Source organism: Halichondria panicea, chromosome 14 (assembly GCF_963675165.1).
Source record: "Halichondria panicea chromosome 14, odHalPani1.1, whole genome shotgun sequence".
NCBI classification, from domain to species: domain Eukaryota; kingdom Metazoa; phylum Porifera; class Demospongiae; order Suberitida; family Halichondriidae; genus Halichondria; species Halichondria panicea.
In genome coordinates, this window is record NC_087390.1 from 2,764,358 (window position 1) to 2,781,476 (window position 17,119).

At 42.4% G+C, this 17,119-nt stretch overlaps 2 protein-coding genes across 3 annotated transcripts; both read right to left on the bottom strand.

The window, feature by feature from the left end:
* Positions 1-7: 7 nt before the first annotated feature.
* LOC135347517 (uncharacterized) lies at positions 8-9,253 on the bottom strand. 2 transcript variants are annotated; one of them, XM_064545541.1, is made up of 12 exons: positions 8,826-9,253; positions 6,759-6,877; positions 5,856-6,419; positions 5,497-5,683; positions 4,417-4,735; positions 3,931-4,089; positions 3,208-3,341; positions 2,241-2,372; positions 1,950-2,109; positions 1,336-1,728; positions 694-1,080; positions 8-364 (listed from the first exon to the last, which is right to left on the bottom strand). In XM_064545541.1, the coding sequence occupies exons 1-12, from the start codon at positions 9,171-9,173 to the stop codon at positions 129-131; spliced, it is 3,138 nt and encodes a 1,045-aa protein (XP_064401611.1). In that variant the 5' UTR covers positions 9,174-9,253; the 3' UTR covers positions 8-128. The 2 variants fall into 2 exon arrangements, with proteins under 2 accessions (XP_064401611.1, XP_064401612.1); XM_064545542.1 differs by lacking the exon at positions 8,826-9,253 and adding an exon at positions 6,879-8,815 and having other exon boundaries at positions 6,759-6,848.
* A 149-nt stretch (positions 9,254-9,402) lies between these two features.
* On the bottom strand, positions 9,403-17,026 carry LOC135347506 (uncharacterized). Its single transcript, XM_064545524.1, has 4 exons — positions 16,904-17,026; positions 15,335-15,384; positions 9,984-14,959; positions 9,403-9,805 (listed from the first exon to the last, which is right to left on the bottom strand). The coding sequence occupies exons 2-4, from the start codon at positions 15,349-15,351 to the stop codon at positions 9,726-9,728; spliced, it is 5,073 nt and encodes a 1,690-aa protein (XP_064401594.1). The 5' UTR covers positions 15,352-15,384; positions 16,904-17,026; the 3' UTR covers positions 9,403-9,725.
* Between the last annotated feature and the right edge of the window lie 93 nt (positions 17,027-17,119).

Below are 17,119 nucleotides of genomic sequence, written 5' to 3' on the forward strand. Positions count from 1 at the left end.
TACAATATTGGTTTAACACATAATTGTAGAAGCTCAGATGATTTATGCACAAATTAGTGCTGAAATAATTAAAAATTAAGACAAACGTTTGTTCACACACTGTTATACAAGCAGGATAAAAAGTTTTGTCAGCAAATAGTTTCATAAACAGTCATTGTTTTGCTACGTCCCCTTGGCAATGGCTCAGTCACATGTCTGGTCACAGTAGAGCTCTCCTGCTCTGTCGAGCTCTCCTGTTGCACATTCTTAGTACGCCTGGAGTGGGAGGGGCTGTGGGCATGGTCTAGGTTGAGACCTGATACATCGGAGATGAGTTCTTCGATACTAGCCCTCTTTTCACGATCAGGGGAGTCGATATCTGGGCCTGTAAACATGGGATCAATTTTAGTAATTATTTTATGCACTCGAACTTAACTACTACAGTCAAACGTATCTACAAAAGGTTTCAGCTGTAACCCCAGGGAATAGCCACATTGGCTGTGATAAAGAGGTGGCCTTATAGCTAGTTGCTTAACACAGTTAAAACACATGCGGGGCCATTAACCTGGCTGTATATATCCCTTTTTCTGTGTCATAGACAGATTTTCACTGCACTATTGAACGAACATTCAAAACATCTGGGAGGAACTACTAGATGTAGTAAGCTCATGATCAAAAGCAAGAAAAATCAACGGTCATAGCATGCAGACTCACCTTTGTCTACGTAGACCATTGACGACGTCCTCCGGAGGCGTGGTCTGTCCGCCCCCTCTCCCTTGTCCCCCAGGTTCATTTGTAGAGACGCTCTTCGTCTAGTGAACTGATCTCCTACTATAGGCGCACTGAAGCTGTGGTATAGCCGGTGGTTGGATGGAACCAGTTGTGGGGGATTGAACATGGTGGAGTTTTTGGAATCGGACTGGTTCAAGTTTGAGGTTCCTCCAGTCATGCTTGACGAGCGTTTGAAGTCGGCAGGGTCTCGAGTGTGGTCTATGAATGGAAAGGAATGGTAGTCTTCGTAATTTCCGGCTTCTTGAAACGAATCGTCAGACCATTTGTTGAACTTCTTCCTCAGACTGACATCATAGGGTGTGTCGATACCTGTAAGAAAGAAAGGTAGTTTATAAAATAGAAATTCTTTCAGCTGCAGCAGTGCCAAATGAAGGTGGGTCCTTACTACTCCATGTAGCTTTTTGTTTGTCTTACAGTAATTGTATAATTATGTCATACGTACTACTACGTCTCTCAAACATACATATATTAATGCCGACTTATATGTAATTGGAATTGATAAATGCTTACAAGTATGCATTGCACTATAATTACAGAATGCCTCAAGAGATCTAATTTACTCACCAGAATCAGAATTCCTGTGGTCAGGTCCACTGGAGCTTGTACTAGCTCGTAGGGGGCAGTCCCTGCTAATTAGACTACTCTCCACCGAGTCCCCTCCCCTCCCACTATCATGTGACTCTCGCTTGTACACTGCCGGATGGTCACGCTCACAATCTAGACTTGGGTAGCCTTGTTGTGCGTGGGCGTAGCTGTGATGCTCCGATGCTTGTTGAGGCGTGAAGGGTGTGCTTGTTCCGACCACAGCAGTGGCTTGCGGGGGCGTGTAGGGTATGTGTGAATATTGTGCAAGTTGTGCAGCTGCGACCTCGCAGATAGGCATGGCTTCTTGTATCGGATCATGTGACATCTCCTCCTCTACATAGCACTCCTCGAATTCCCTACCGTACTCTCGAGCTGTAAGAGAGAATTAATTATACATGTGAATGTATATTCATGCACTCCTGTAGACGTAATTAATCACTATAATTAGTGATTACTATAATTATAAATGTCACGTAACAAACGTCCACCACAAATTAACCCTTGAAACCAGGACGCCCTCGATAACAGGTCAGTTTCCATAATGTATAATGCATGCACTTACATGTACACCCTCAGAGTGCATGCATGGCTACCTTCTCGGAATGACGGGTGATTCAGTAGGGTTAGGGCGGACAGCCTTTGTTTTGAGTCAGCAACAAACACGCGGCGGAACAGGGTCTCAACTGCGGGGTCAAGGTTCATTTGAGACAGTGGAACAAGCTGTTCAATATTAGCGTCTTTGTAACACCCGACCTGCAAAAGAAAACAATATTATCAGTTTAGAAATCTTGCATAGATATTAATAATTACGCTAATTCAATAACTATTTGAATTATTCATGTACAAAGAAATATCAACTATTTCAATTACCCTCAACAACGTACCAGGTAGATCATTTGTTGGTGTGTGTTGGACTGGATATGACATCCTGGCCATTTTGTTGTTAGCAGTTCCACCAGTACACACATCACACTCCAGATATCAGAAGAGAAATGAGGTTGCTCTTGCCGCACCACCTGCACACGTGTGTGTGAGTGAGGGGGTGGGGTTATAAAGCTATGTGCACGCACGGAAAGCTTATGGCAATATTGTAATTCAATTATGTCAGAGGCACATTGATGAAATAACACACCCAAATTTGTCAGCTGTCAAGACCATCAAGTTTGCATCATCCCTATAAATCCCCTTATACAATAGCCGCCAAGCCGCCATGACTACACCACAGCTACACAAGGCTATTTTCAGTACCTAGCTAGTAGACTCTGTGGCAGCAGGTCAAACCATTATCACAAGGCTCATCTTTGATCTATTGGTCCCCATAAACCACAATTGATTTTCCCATAAGCTATAATTATTATACATGTAAGATACATGATTCTATGCATTTACATACTGTAACAGTGAAACTAGTATATTGTGGTCAACCTCTATACAAAGGGGTCACCCCTCTTGACTATAATGATAGCACGCCACCTATTACCATTACAGCCACTAAATAATAGTTAGACACTGTTTTGGAGGTGTCTATGGGATTTAGAAGCCCAAAGGCATTGATTTAGGCGAGGGTACTAAAGTGGCTGAGGGCTTCTAAATCACATGGAGACCGACAAAATAGTGTCTAACTCATTTAGATACTAGTGCACATGCGCAAACCGCTTGACTACAATACAATTACTTGACAACGGAATACTAGGTATACTAAGTAAATTTGCAGGTATACTAAGTCCCATAGTATACCTGCTCTGAGGCACTTTTCCCATGTACTTTCCATGTACTTCCCATGTAGATCTTATCACAACTGTCTAACTAGATATAAGCGTATTTATATGCTCCATAATGAGTTTTAATTACCTCAGGAGCAGCAAAGTATGGGGTACATCCGACGATTTTCCCGCCCACAGCCGATATCTCTGACAGCTGCACTGCAGTGCCAAAGTCCGCCAGTTTGACTGTACGTCCACCGTCAAATACAAGCACATTGAGGGCTGTGTGTGTGTGTGTGTGTGTGTGTGTGTGTGTGTGTGTGTGTGCGTGTGCGTGTTTGTGTGTGTGTGTGAGCGAGGGGGATTATGCAGTATACATTGAGTAATCCCATTACACGTTGCAGTATATTGCATTCAACAACTACCGTCAACAGAGGTACTTGTATGCACATGTACGGGGTACGGTAAATCGCTATAGTTACTAACAGGAAGTTGAAAACAACTAGTAATTGCTAAAGGTATCTGTTTTCCCACACACTCCCACACACACAATCAACTCCATTATAGGACAGGGAACTACCAGTGCAAGGACTGTTGGGGGAGAGTAAAGACTTCTGACTTTTAGGGAAGGCTTTTAGAAAGCTAGTCATATAGATGGTACCCTTGCAGCAAAAATCAATTTGTAATAATCCTATAGAATGTGTTTTGTAAAATGACGCTTTTCAATCACCTAATTAACCTAACACATAATAATAATAATAATATCATATTACCAATGTCATACTTTTCACCCACAGTACGGAAGGAAAGTTTCTTTGTATGCATACATGTACACACTTTACGATGAGGGCAGGAACTATGCAACAAGTACCTTTGATGTCGAGATGCAATACATTGTTTTGATGCAGGTAGTTGACTCCTTGCAGCACTTGCTCGATGTAGTAGAGAGCCTGGTCCAAATGCAGAGGCTCCAATATTTTGACCCCCTCTGGAGTTTGATCCACCACCAGCATTTCAGACAAGTTGCCACCTGGGGAGGGTACAGGAAACGTGATTTAATGGTCAATATAATACAAGCAATAATAGTGCACTCAATTGTACTATACACACAACAACAGTGCTAAAAGGTTCTGTACAAACAGCAGTAGCATAGTGAACTATACAGTACAAGAGAAGAGAGTTCTAATTGAATTTAATAAGTACAATATTTGCATAGAAGAGGCATAGCTCATTAAGTCAAAGGACAACATTTCCGGGTGTCTATATAAGTCCGACCCAAGCAGTGAGCTAGATGAGGCATGACAGGCACTGAAACTAAACGGTGTGAGCTATATAGTCACTGTAAACATCAACTCACAATCAGCCAGTTCCATGAACAATTTGCACACTTTAGGCAATATCACATTATTGTCCTCCTCGTCGATAACAGCACCAAGGAAACGGATGACATTATCGTGTGGCTTTAGCCTTGACAACACAAAACACTCAGCTGTCATAGAGTCAATTATTTTCTCAGAGTGCTCCTTGTTCCGCTTCATTGCAAACAGCTGCTCAGTTGTATTGTCCATGCCTTGCATACACGTGCCAAACCCACCCGAGCCGAGGCTTTCGACATCATTGATGTAGTAGTCACGATCTTGGTAGTAGTAGCCGTCTTGACCCGGCATAAGGTAGAGCTATGGAGGGGTGGGGTTAGAGTTAAACAGTGTATAAAACAGAGGGGGAGAATAGGGAAAGAATGGGAAAGAGTGGGAGAGAGTTGGGGAGAGTGGGAAAGAGTTGGGGAAGAGTGGGAGAGAGTTGGGGAGAGAGTTGGGGAGAGAATGGGGAATTGTTGGGGAGAGTGGGAAAGAGTGGGGAAGAGTGGGAGAGAATGGGAGAGAATGGGAGAGAGTTGGGGAGAGTGGGAAAGAGTGGGGAAGAGTGGGAGAGAGTTGGGGAGAGAATGGGGAATTGTTGGGGAGAGTGGTGGGGGAGAGTGGGAGTGCATGGGGACAGATGCAAAAAAGGAGCTGTACATGTGTACATGTATGTACATGTAAATACAGAAAAGACATTGCTCAGCACCACTGCCTATAGGGTATATGAATATAGTTAATACAACATGTACATTTATGTTATCTTATTGTTATGCATCAGAGCTTTTCCGAGAACAGTTTAACAAAGGAGGAAATGATTATACAGCAACAACCTCCAGCTGCACCTGGTCTGTTTTAGCTTGAGGGAAATGGTGACTCAATACAAGCACCACATCCTTTTTTAGTCTCTATATGAGATCTTTAGTCTACATTATTTACCACTACTCCCTCAAGTATGCATACATTATTCAATATTCAGCAAGGGTAGGTTCTCCAGAATGCATTGTTAGCCCTTTACGTGATGTATGAATGATAATAATGTCGTACTTACATGTACATGCAGATCAGTATTTACTCACATTGTCAAGTTTTTGTATAAGACGTTGGTTTGGGTAGACCACCTGTTTCACTGGCTGTACCACTGGTTGCTCGATGATCAAGCCGCTGGGAGGTTGTGAGATCCCTCCCAGAGACGGCATGCTCCCAGACAATCCAGTACCATCTCCAAGGCTACTGTATGCATAGCTTCCATTACGGAGAATTAGGCTGTGTGTGTGTGTGTACAGTGTATACATATATAAGGCATTGACGCATGTATAATTTCACTTTCACAGATTCTCTACTGTAGCTATATATGTACACTGTACATACCATAAGATACAATCATTGCAAAAAGCTAATTTCCACCCTCACACGTACTAAACACCCTCACACACACCTGACTGGATGATCGTACGAATAGTTGTCAGAGTTCATAGACAGATCTTCTCTTGCCTCTACAATGGGTGACAGTGCGTTCCCAACGGTACCACGATCATGGATATCGTCGTGGGGCAAAGAGCATGGGCGATCGTTTGCCAAAAGAGGTTCTTCTTGGTCCAATCGATCAACAATTTCCTGAGCCTTGGTATGAATCATTTCTCTGGTGGCTCCGAGACTGGAGTAGCTACCCATATCGTCACCGTACTGGGAGTAGTTGGAGAGCAAGAACTCCAAGCCGGCATATTCTGTGACTGGTGTTCGCTGGGTAAAGCTCTGCGATCGTTGAAGAGATCTTCGCAATGAATTCTCACCAACCTCCTCCTCTTTTTGGGCCTGGAAAAGGTTCTTGGCTTCGTTGCACATGACCACCGGGCATTCTAGGTTTGTACAGGTCATAGAATGGTCTACAATCATTTTCTTGAAGTTGGAACAGTCGGAGCAGCAGCTCTGGATGTTGGCACAGCACCGTCGAAAGAGTTCCCAATGTCTTCGGATTTTGTAGCAGTATGGATGTGAACATCTGTTCAGTGCATGATAATAATTATTATTGATGTGTGTAATATTGCTATACTTCAGATGTAGGAAACACTATGTATGACAATGAATTAAGTAAACAACATGCTCTCAGTAAACAGCAGAGCTACACGATATTCAGGATATTCAGGACTAAGTTATTAATAGATGGAGGAGCTATTATAATAGAGGGGATGATATCAGTTCTAGTTAGGTGTGGTACAGTACTAGGAAATGATTATAATACATTGTATTTGCACACACATAACAAGATCACACACAGAGCTGACATTCTTAATCAACATTCTTAATCTTGTAGCATATTCAAAATAGTCAAGAATCTCACCTGCTCCAGTCGTTGTGCACGGTCTGACATTGAAAGGCCAAGAGGATGATGTCGTTGGTATTGAGGTTCGAGGGTGGTAGTCGTTGTTGTTTTAGGTGTGAGAACTGGGCGCTCAGAGCCTGCATGTATGTGTTAGGGTGTGTGTGTGTGTGTATGTGTGTTTGGGTGGGTGTGAGGGGGTGGGTGATTAAATACATAACAGGATGAGTCAAGTCTTCCGTGTTTATTCAAAGGCTATAGTAAACACGACACCTGGAAACAATCTTTCAACTCTGAAACAGCCTTGTATGGTAACTTCTTTAAAGATAAGCTGAATATCAAATATCTACTTGAAAACATACGTTTCTTAACCACCAAATAAGGAAGCTAGCGGCTAATTATAAATAGCAGCAGTGCTATATTTACAGCTGTCAGCTTTCAATTGTGCATGTGTTCAGATTAGTGATAATAACGGAGTACAACAATGGGTTAGTTGTACTCTCCAAACATACACCTTCACTTTATAGTTTTAGCATCCTTAGCATACATCATGTGACTATTATTATAGCTCCATGGCCATAGGCTCCAAGAAAATTAATGAGCTATAATTATATACCTGACCTCTATAACACCATTCAAGAAATGATTCACTAGTACCAAGAGGACTTGTAGCAATTCTCACATATCACATACTTAGCAGATAAGATAAACACAAGCGTGTACACCACTGTGACAATGGTGGTTCAATGTAGGGTTGCCAACAGGTGCAATCAATTAGCAGGTAACTAACTAGGTCACTTGTTGTTTCTTAGAGAAAGGTCACACAGTGTGTGCACGCCAGCCAACTGGCACATATACAGCACGTACCCACTACAACTTCCTAATGCTATTTGGCCCATCTTTCCTGTACGGAAGGACGTACATTAAAAAAGCATTAATTCACAGCTAGTCCAACACTTTGTAGTTGACAACCACACACATTGCAAGTTTAACTTCAAAAGAGCAGAGCTGCGAACCTACCAACAATTTATATGGTGTGGCCTTTATGAACAAGGAAGATCAAGCATAAATGTGCTTCATTTGTGGCTGGAATTCATACAGTAATCGAATTAGAATGATTCCACAAGTATAACAGAGTGTGATTGTTAGCAAACCCATACTGCCTGGTACACTGTAAACATATTGACTGACTCATCTCTACCAAAACAGTGCCAGCCTGTACTAACCTGTTGGGGCATTTCAGAGGTTAGAGCCTCTTGTACAATGCATCCTGAATGACCTTATATACATTAATATAGTCATGTGCAGCTAGCTAGCTGACATCACAGAGTATCCATAGCTACGATTCATGTAGTACCTGAATCCCCCCATGCAGGCCACGATTTGGGAGAGAAGCATAGTTTGGTACAATTAAATAACACTGTAGTTGAATTACCTAAACCCCTTTTCATGAGTGCTCCTACTTCTGAAACCCACACACAAGGTGTTTTTTTTCAATGTGGGCACTGAGATAACTGCATGTAACTTTCCCAACAAAAAGACTCAAGTATAGGGTGGTATACTTTACAATCTTGTGACTCAGAAAAGTAAGCAAATCAAAAGTGTCTCACTTTTTAATTCCACAAACTAAAACCACAAAAGAACAATTTCTGTCTGGCCTTATATCCACACTGGTGAAGATAAACATCAAACAGTAAAAAGGCCAACTCAGCTCGTACCAAAATCCCTCAAAACAAATAAACAGAGGTTGCTATGCTACTTTACATGAATAGTCGTAGGAGCTACAAGCTGGGGATTTTCCCCTGCAACAATAGTAACTAAAATCTTTTTGAACCTCAATCAAAACTTCCCCAAAACTCTCCCCGCACAGTCATGCTGTCTACAAGCCTCTTAGGTCTGATACTAATTTAGAGAACATACAAGGCACATAAGCGGTCTATTCCTTGTCTACAAGTAATGGTATGGAACATCCATACCACTATTTATAATTAACGCATAAATCATCGATGATTATCAATGTTGCACACACAACCCTCTTTACAACACACACACACAAACACACACACACACGTACACAAATAAACTTACCTCAGGAGAAATGGGCTCTTCTTGATAGGTTCCCTGAGGGCTGTTGTGTACAGTGCGTTGCATGGTGCTTGCAGCTAGAGATAATGGCTGTCCTTCTTGTATAGGAGACTGGAGGAATTCTGGAGATGTTTCACCGCTACTGCTTGCTAGCGCTTGGGTCTGTGCTCCCGATAACGAGCGTCTTATAACAGAACCTTCGGTGGAAGTAGCTGCGGAAGCTGGGGTGATCGGCGATATATAACCTGAGTCTTTGCGGTCCTTTATAGAGAGCGCTCTAGATCTGTTAGATTTACTTCCTTCGTCAAGACTTAGAGACTTGCTGCTGTGATGTAGGCCTTTGGAATCCATTCAGAAGATAGCGTTAAAAATCTTCACTTGCATATCTAGTCTTATTAGCTTGTACCGTGACATAATTGCTTGTATTGTGGTTTTATTCATCATCGTAATAATTGATGACATCACTCATACAAAACGTCACAAAGCCATAGCAAGGCTAATTAAGTGACTCTATTCGATCACATGCATAACAAACTACAGGTTTTTGTGAGAGAATCACACATGCATATTAATTACTGCAGATAACGTTAACAATAGCGATGACAATAGCGATGTGACAGAAATAATAATTATTATAGTGATGACAGAAATATTTAGCCATGATGGTACCAAACTATTACCTATTTCTTGCACCACATTTCGTTGGGCCAAAAAATATTGGGTAGAAATGATACGATAATAATATATAACTACATGTATAAATGATACAAATCCTTTGGCGCTTGGGGTTACAAAATATACAAACGTACAAACTAGCCAAATTAAAAGGGTAGAAAATTTACTAATTATGTTGTATGTCCTCGCAGCTGGTGCTTTGCAGTACGTACAATGTTAGTTATACAGTTAATGTGGAGTGTGGTCTCTGTACGCTCGAGTGTATCTTGGGCGAAGACCGTGAAACAATGTGTTATCATTGTACTCAGCTGCAGGAGAAAAAAATCAATATAAAACAGCTAGTACGTTACTATATGGATTACCCTTGTAATAACATTTTAAAATTAATTATAATAGGTTGCAATTTTAGGATTGGCAGAGCGTCTGTGCAATGTTTTCATCTACTGCTTATCTTTACTGTTTATGCACACTTAGTCTGCAACTTACTCATAACAACATTAGAGTCTTCTGGCGGTGGGTGTTCATTTCCCTCTACTTCAGCAGATGGTGGTGGGGCAAGCTCCACCTCTCCCAGCTGCTGCTGCTCTGTGAGAGTGTTAAAGCTAGAGAAATTCCCACCGATGTTATGGCTGACTCCAAAAATAGAGTGTGAGTGCACGTGAGTATGGACATTCTGTGAGAATTGAGCTTGTTCATTGGCTCCATGTAGAGGTTCGCATAGTGTTACTTCATCGTTACCAACGGCAACTATTATTTGTCCGTGCGACTGATCGGTCTCTTCACAAACTAACAGTGTACCGTGCATACTGATACTTGCACATCCAGTAGCCACATAATTGCTTGACACTCCACCTCCATCTACAACCCTTTCCCTACGGTACAACACTTGCGGGCCAGAGTAGGATCGACGTCGAACCAACAGCTTGGTAGGGTTAGCGATGTCTGTCTCTTCAGTTGGAATGGGTTTAGCCACACAATTGCTTGACACTCCACTTCTATCTACAACCCTTTCCCTTCGGTATAGTGTTTGCCGGCACGAGTAGGATCGACGCCGAACCAACAGCTTGGTAGAGTTAGCGATGTGTGTCTCTTCAATAGAAATGGGTAGATGACTTGCATGAGGTGGTAAATAGAGAGGTCCAGCTTGAGCAAAGCAATTGTGGATCAAGGCAATCAGTATTCTTATAATAGCACACGGCGGAGGTACTATCGAAATCGAGCGACTATCAGTGGCTTGCTGTATTAAGATACAGCCAGGATTGTTTTGAGAGCGAGGTCGATTATTAGCCGGCAGAAAGATATTGGGGTGAAGTAAATGACTTAATGATGTCATTAGAGTTCGTGATGCGTGGGCTGGTAAATAGAGAGGTCTAGCTTGAGCAGAGCAATTGTGGATCAAGGCAGTCAGTATCCTTATAATAGCACACGGTGGAGGTACTATCGAAACCGAGGGAGTATGCTGTACTAAGATACAACTCGGCCGAGCTACTCTGAGAGGTCGATCATCAGCTAGGTTGTTCGTCGGCAAGATATTGGGTTGAGGCGAATGGCTTAACGGTGGCATTAGAGCCTGTGAACAACTGCTAGGTGATTGTAAAACCAGCTGACTAGTTGGATGGGTGACAGTAGGTGCAACTTCATTTGACAAATCCGTTTCGGGTGAAGCAGTATTGTTCAGTGTTTGCAGTTCACTAGCTACTGTAGTTTGTGGAGTGTTGGCCTCCGCCAATCCAACTCCAGGAACATACTGTAGGGGAGGGTGGTCTAACTCTTGTTCAGTATCAAGGAGCGCAACAGTTTGGAGAGGAGATAACACATTACCACAATCATCGTTCGCTGACGATTTGACCGAGTGGTCTAGTCTGTCTGGTTTAGAAACAGGTGGTGTATGTTCACTAGTTTCAGCTTGAGCTCCACCTCCTTCGAGTGCGTCTTTTCTTGTCAGAGGTGGATCAACACATTGCTTAGAAATAGTTTCACCAGAAGGTTCTGAGGTGGTGAGTCCATTATAAGCAATTGGAGGGTTGGCTAAAGTAGTGGGTTGAGTGTTCTTTGCTGACCTGCCATTGTTACGTACGAACGCTGAATCAGGTGGATGCTTGCAATTGTCAGCTTGCGTTAACGATACTGGAACATCAATTCGAGCTGCGTGACTGTTCTCCTCAGAACCTTGTACATCATTGCTTTTAACGAAAGCCTGCTTGTGTGAATTCACGCAATCTGAGCCACCCACCACATCCTCCCCACACTGTTTACAGGAGAGTTTTGTTGTGCCTTTATTATGTTTCTTCGTGTCTACTTCAGGTGGAGGGGGCTTCAAAAAAGTATCTGATTTTTGTTGCTTAAATTCAAACTTTAATAATGGTGGTTTGGGGTCATTACCAGTCGTGGTTGCTTGAATGTCGCCATGTGCGTGTGGTCCCGCATTGTGGACCCTTTGCTGCACCTTAGGGATAGGTACAGCAACAGTGGGATGGATGGGATGGCTGAAAGGAAGTGTCACAATTCCATTTGTGAAATTTCGATTTCGAGGGGGTTTGAAATGATCAGAAGTTTCAAATTCACTAGAATTAGGTTCTTCAGGATTAACCACACTTGACTTTCGGGGAGGAGGGGATACTTTAGGCGAGAGATGACTGGTGGAATCGAGGTCATTCGATGCTTTTGGAGTGTTAATTGTTGACTGCTGTTGGTCAGCCTCAGGGTAATCGGAAGAGTGCCCGCTAATTGGGTTAGGTGCTGATCCAGATTGGTCATCATCTTCTGAAGTTTGTGAGGGGTCCGGAGTGTATGGGGGGTCATCACTGTGCTCAAAGAAAGGTGTATTTGGATTCCTTTGAGGTAAATCCGGAGGTTCAGTTTCTGCCAATATCATAGGAGAATGTTCTTTGACTGAGCTATTTTCAAATAGAGAAACTGAGTCTTCAGACGACAATGTGTGCTCACGTCCCGCTGATTCAGTACACACAGTTTTATGCTGAGGCTTGGACAGAGGTGAGTCATTGCCGAGTGGTTGGCAAGAGACTGAGTCATCCATGTTTCCCGACATTATGTTCGTAGCACCACTACAATTGTGTCTTTGGAAAGGTGAGGGTTTAGATTTAGCAGCGTGGAGTTTCCAGACCACCAGCATTACAGTTAATAGTGTCACAGCAACCAGAGTTAAATGTACTAGTACTACAAGAATGTAAAACAGTGAGTTACATGTTTCGTCTAGTTCCTTGTGAGGTCCTTGGTCTGCAGAGGATCTGCTGATACAGCTAAAGAAACAAACGAACACAATAGGAAACACGGGTAATTTGCAAACAGAAGGCAACCAATTACAACGTTTTTTCGAATAAGTTTCTGTACGTCTTTCCAAATTCTCTACAGTAATAAAGAAACACATTCCGGTACGTCTTTTTCCTCCCATACAAGTACAACTCTCTGATTTCTTTTTACTGGCTGATTTGTCCTTTGCTGAGTTGGATCGTTTTCGCTTCCTTGTCAATGGAGGGAGGAGTGACAGGGTTTGTCCGAGCTGTTTAGTAGTAGCAGCATCCTTAAAGCTCCAGTCTGCCCTAAAGTACGGCATCTCAGTTGCTTGCAGAAACGCAGACGATACATTGGCGGCCATTACCAAAGATGTCTGCACTACAAAGTTAGTAACGACCAACCTATCAGCAGTGAGTCTCCGAGAAGAGTTCATGGGTTCGGTAGCATTGAGGGCATTACAAACAAGAGCTTGATAAAGGTGTTTTAGGGTATGCTCATCAGCTGTACAAATCAGTTCATCAGGTGCCTCAATTGGGCATGTCTCTGGAGCGTAACTTTGCACTTGAAGAGGGGGAATTTTGGTGTGTTTTGGCTCGTCGTCGAGAAAGCAGATATTGTATGAGTGTGTGGAGTTGGTGTACCGGCAACCGCATTTCTTGGAGAAATTTCCACTCAAAAACGAAATAAATCCACTTAAGAACGAAACGAATCCGACTTCACGGGTATTGGTAAAAAAGACTTCACTGGTATTGGTAAAGAAGACTTCACGGGTATTGGTAGAGAAGATTTCACTGGTATTGGTAAAGAAGACTTCACGGGTATGGGTAGAATTGGTACGATTAGACAGCGCTTGGGAGGATAACACGGTGTTAATGAGGATCAGTAGACCTAAACCTATTAGCCCCATACATAGAACTGACACTATCCATAGAAATAGCTTTTGCCGGTGGTTTGTTATACCATATTGAAACGATGATTCGGGAGTGGGTACTAGCTTCTTTGCAGGTTCGGGCATGCTTCGTTGTGCCAGAGGCTTACTTTCTGTAAAGTGAGTCATGTCCTTGTCGTCAGCTAGTGATATAGTACTTAGTACAGATGAAGGTGGGCCTTCTCGATCATGGCCATCGCTTTCTTCGTCAATTGGATCATCATGGCCATAGGCTGAATGGCCACAGGCTGAATGGCCATCGCCTTCTTTGTCAATTGGATCGTTATGGCCGCAGGCTGAATGGCTATTGCTTTCTTTGTCAATTGGTTCGTCATGACCACAGACTGAATGGCCATCGCTTTCTTCATCGTCAATTGGATTGTCATGGCCACAGACTGAATTGCCATCCCCTTTTTCGTCAATTGGATCGTCACGGCCACAGGCTGAATTGCCATTGCCTTCTTTGTCAATTGGATCGTCATGGCCACAGGCTGAATGGGCATCGCTTTCTTCGTCACAGGCTGAATGGCCGTCGCTTTCTTCGACAATTGGATCGCCATGGCCACGCGCCGAATGGGCATCGCTTTCTTTGTCAATTGGATCGTCATGGCCACAGGCTGAATGGGCATCGCTTTCTTCGTCACAGGCTGAATGGCCGTCGCTTTCTTCGACAATTGGATCGCCATGGCCACGCGCCGAATGGGCATCGCTTTCTTTGTCAATTGGATCGTCATGGCCACAGGCTGAATGGGCATCGCTTTCTTCGTCACAGGCTGAATGGCCGTCGCTTTCTTCGACAATTGGATCGCCATGGCCACGCGCCGAATGGGCATCGCTTTCTTTGTCAATTGGATCGTCATGGCTACAGGTCGAATGGCCATCACTTTCTTCGTCAATTGGATCCTCACAGTCACAGGCATTGCCTTCTTCATCAATTGGATTGTCATGGCCACAGGCTGAATGGCCATCGCTTTCTTCGGCAATTGGATCGTCATGGCCACGTGCAGAGGCTGTACGGCCATTGCCTTCTCTGTCTTCTACATTACCATAGACGTGTTTGTTGACAGGCCTTAGTATGATGTCATCACCTTGTTTACAGTCAGTACTCTCAAGAAGAGCTAGATCTATGTCTTGCAGTATTAGAGCATTGATAAGGTTCTCAGTGTCCTGCAATTGGACTTCAGTACGGTCAAATTTGTAGAAAAACGGCAAACATTCAATATTTAATTCAGCGAGTTGGTTGAGTAGCTCTGTATCGAGTACATTAATATTGGTCTTCCTGCACAAAACAAATGAAGCACTGACTCAGTATTATTGTATTAGGTTAGGCGACATGACTAATGTATGTGCTCCAGCAGGTTTCTTAACCTGAGGGCCACTTGAACATTTGTTTTTATCATCACTAAATAATAGTTAGACTAGAGGGTACTACGAGTGCCTGGCCTGAAGGCTTCTAAACCATATAGGCTCCTCCAAAACAGCTAGTGTTCCAATTAACTCATTAAGATACTAGTACGTATGCGCAAAACTTGCTCTCGAAGCTTGACTACAATAATTGCTTGATAATGGGATACTAAGTAAGTTGTATAACAGGTAAACAAGTCCCACAGTATACCTCATGTACAATTAGTGTAAATAATTACATTCATTTCACCTATTTTTGGGTGCCATACGAATTCTTCAGAAAGGAGTGAACAGCTGAAGCTGTAAGTGTGTGCCATTGTGGTGTGAATTGTAAATGTGTGTTGAAAGGTGCACAGAATGTTATTTGCTTGTAGAATATCTTGTATATACATGAGTTGACACATAATACAGCAATGCTTCGTCATCGTGGTGCAATATCGTCATTGTAAATTATGAATATCATTACCACCCATATCAGATGCATATGGCAGCTGGCCTGCCTGGCACCAAGATATTATGTATGAGGATTTGAGAGAACGTCATACTGAGTTATATAGCAATGCAAATCTACTGGCCAAATGCAACAATAATACACAAGCACGTATGTGTCTGCTCTGGCTTGAGTGAATTAATACATACATACAGCATGCATTTTTACTAGCTGTAGCATTGTCAGCAATACCCAAACATGACTAATCATTTTGGTGAAATGCACACTGGTATTTAAAGGCACATTCTTCCACAAAACAAATGGTTCCGGAAGACACTGAAAATCATGCACTGTGGGTGAGAAATACTAAGGCACCAAAGAGGAAGGATTGAAAGGTGAAGTAAAGAGCATGCAAGCAGGAGTGCATAATATTAAAATCCCGGATGCAAGTTGGACAGTGACATGGTACTACTGGTATACAGTATACAAATTAGGGTATTGTAAATTATGGTTAGTTGTAAGAGGTTTAAAGTTGTGATTTAGTATGGGAATAGTTTTGTTTAGAAAGATTCATAGTTGTGGCAAAAATGTCAGTGAACAGTGAACAGTGTACATACATGTATCATCTAGATACCGTACATGTAAGCTACATGCGCCTATAATTATTTCCATAGCAAGGCACTCTGCGCTTATAAGCGAAGAAGCGCCTAACAAAGAAACTATAGTGTGCTCTAATAATAGCACGTGAACTGGTGGAGTATTAAACCATTTATTGTAGCCAGTGCTACGAGTAAATACGGTATACTAACAATGGGGAAAAATTGGTGCGCTAATAGCTTTGAAGTTATGCATGTAAACGGCCCGTTTCTAGTGAAGATACGCTATATATATATATATATACTCCCTCTAGATCTATACCCAACTTTAAATCGACCCTACGTACTTTGTAGAAAATGGGACAGACAAAACCTAAAAGCTTTTCTTTTAACATTTGCTCTGCGTGTAAAGATCTACTATATATGATTGGACCAACAACTACACAGTCTCTGGTACTGGTCCAGGCCGCAATTAAGAAAAAAAACGTTCCCATGACCGATATGGCCACTCAACGATGCACGATGGTTGACATGCCGTCACGAAACTTTATGATATCAATTTAAGCTTCTGATATGTATACTTATATCATGGGATGAGGCTAATAATAATTATTATCAATTCTATATAATTATAGCAGCCAGGAGCTAGTGCAAGTGAATGAATACACTCCTGCGATTCTCAGGGTTGATCAGATACATCATATTTTTACTGCCTATGTATATCCATTTTGGAAACGTGTAGTCTACTATTATATATAATTTTATAAGATCTAAGACATCTATACGTACGTACCTCTATGTCGATACCATGTATGAGAAACCTAACAGATTTGTTACTGGATTTATACCACGTACCGAGAGATGCAGGTACTAGCAGAACTTAGCAGATCTCTTAATGAAGCCAGCTTGGTACTTTCCCTTTCTGTACCTGTACTGTACCTGTACTGTGACTTGCCATGTGGGTTTTTCAATATTCATTACTAGATCAATACACACTGTATAAAACAGT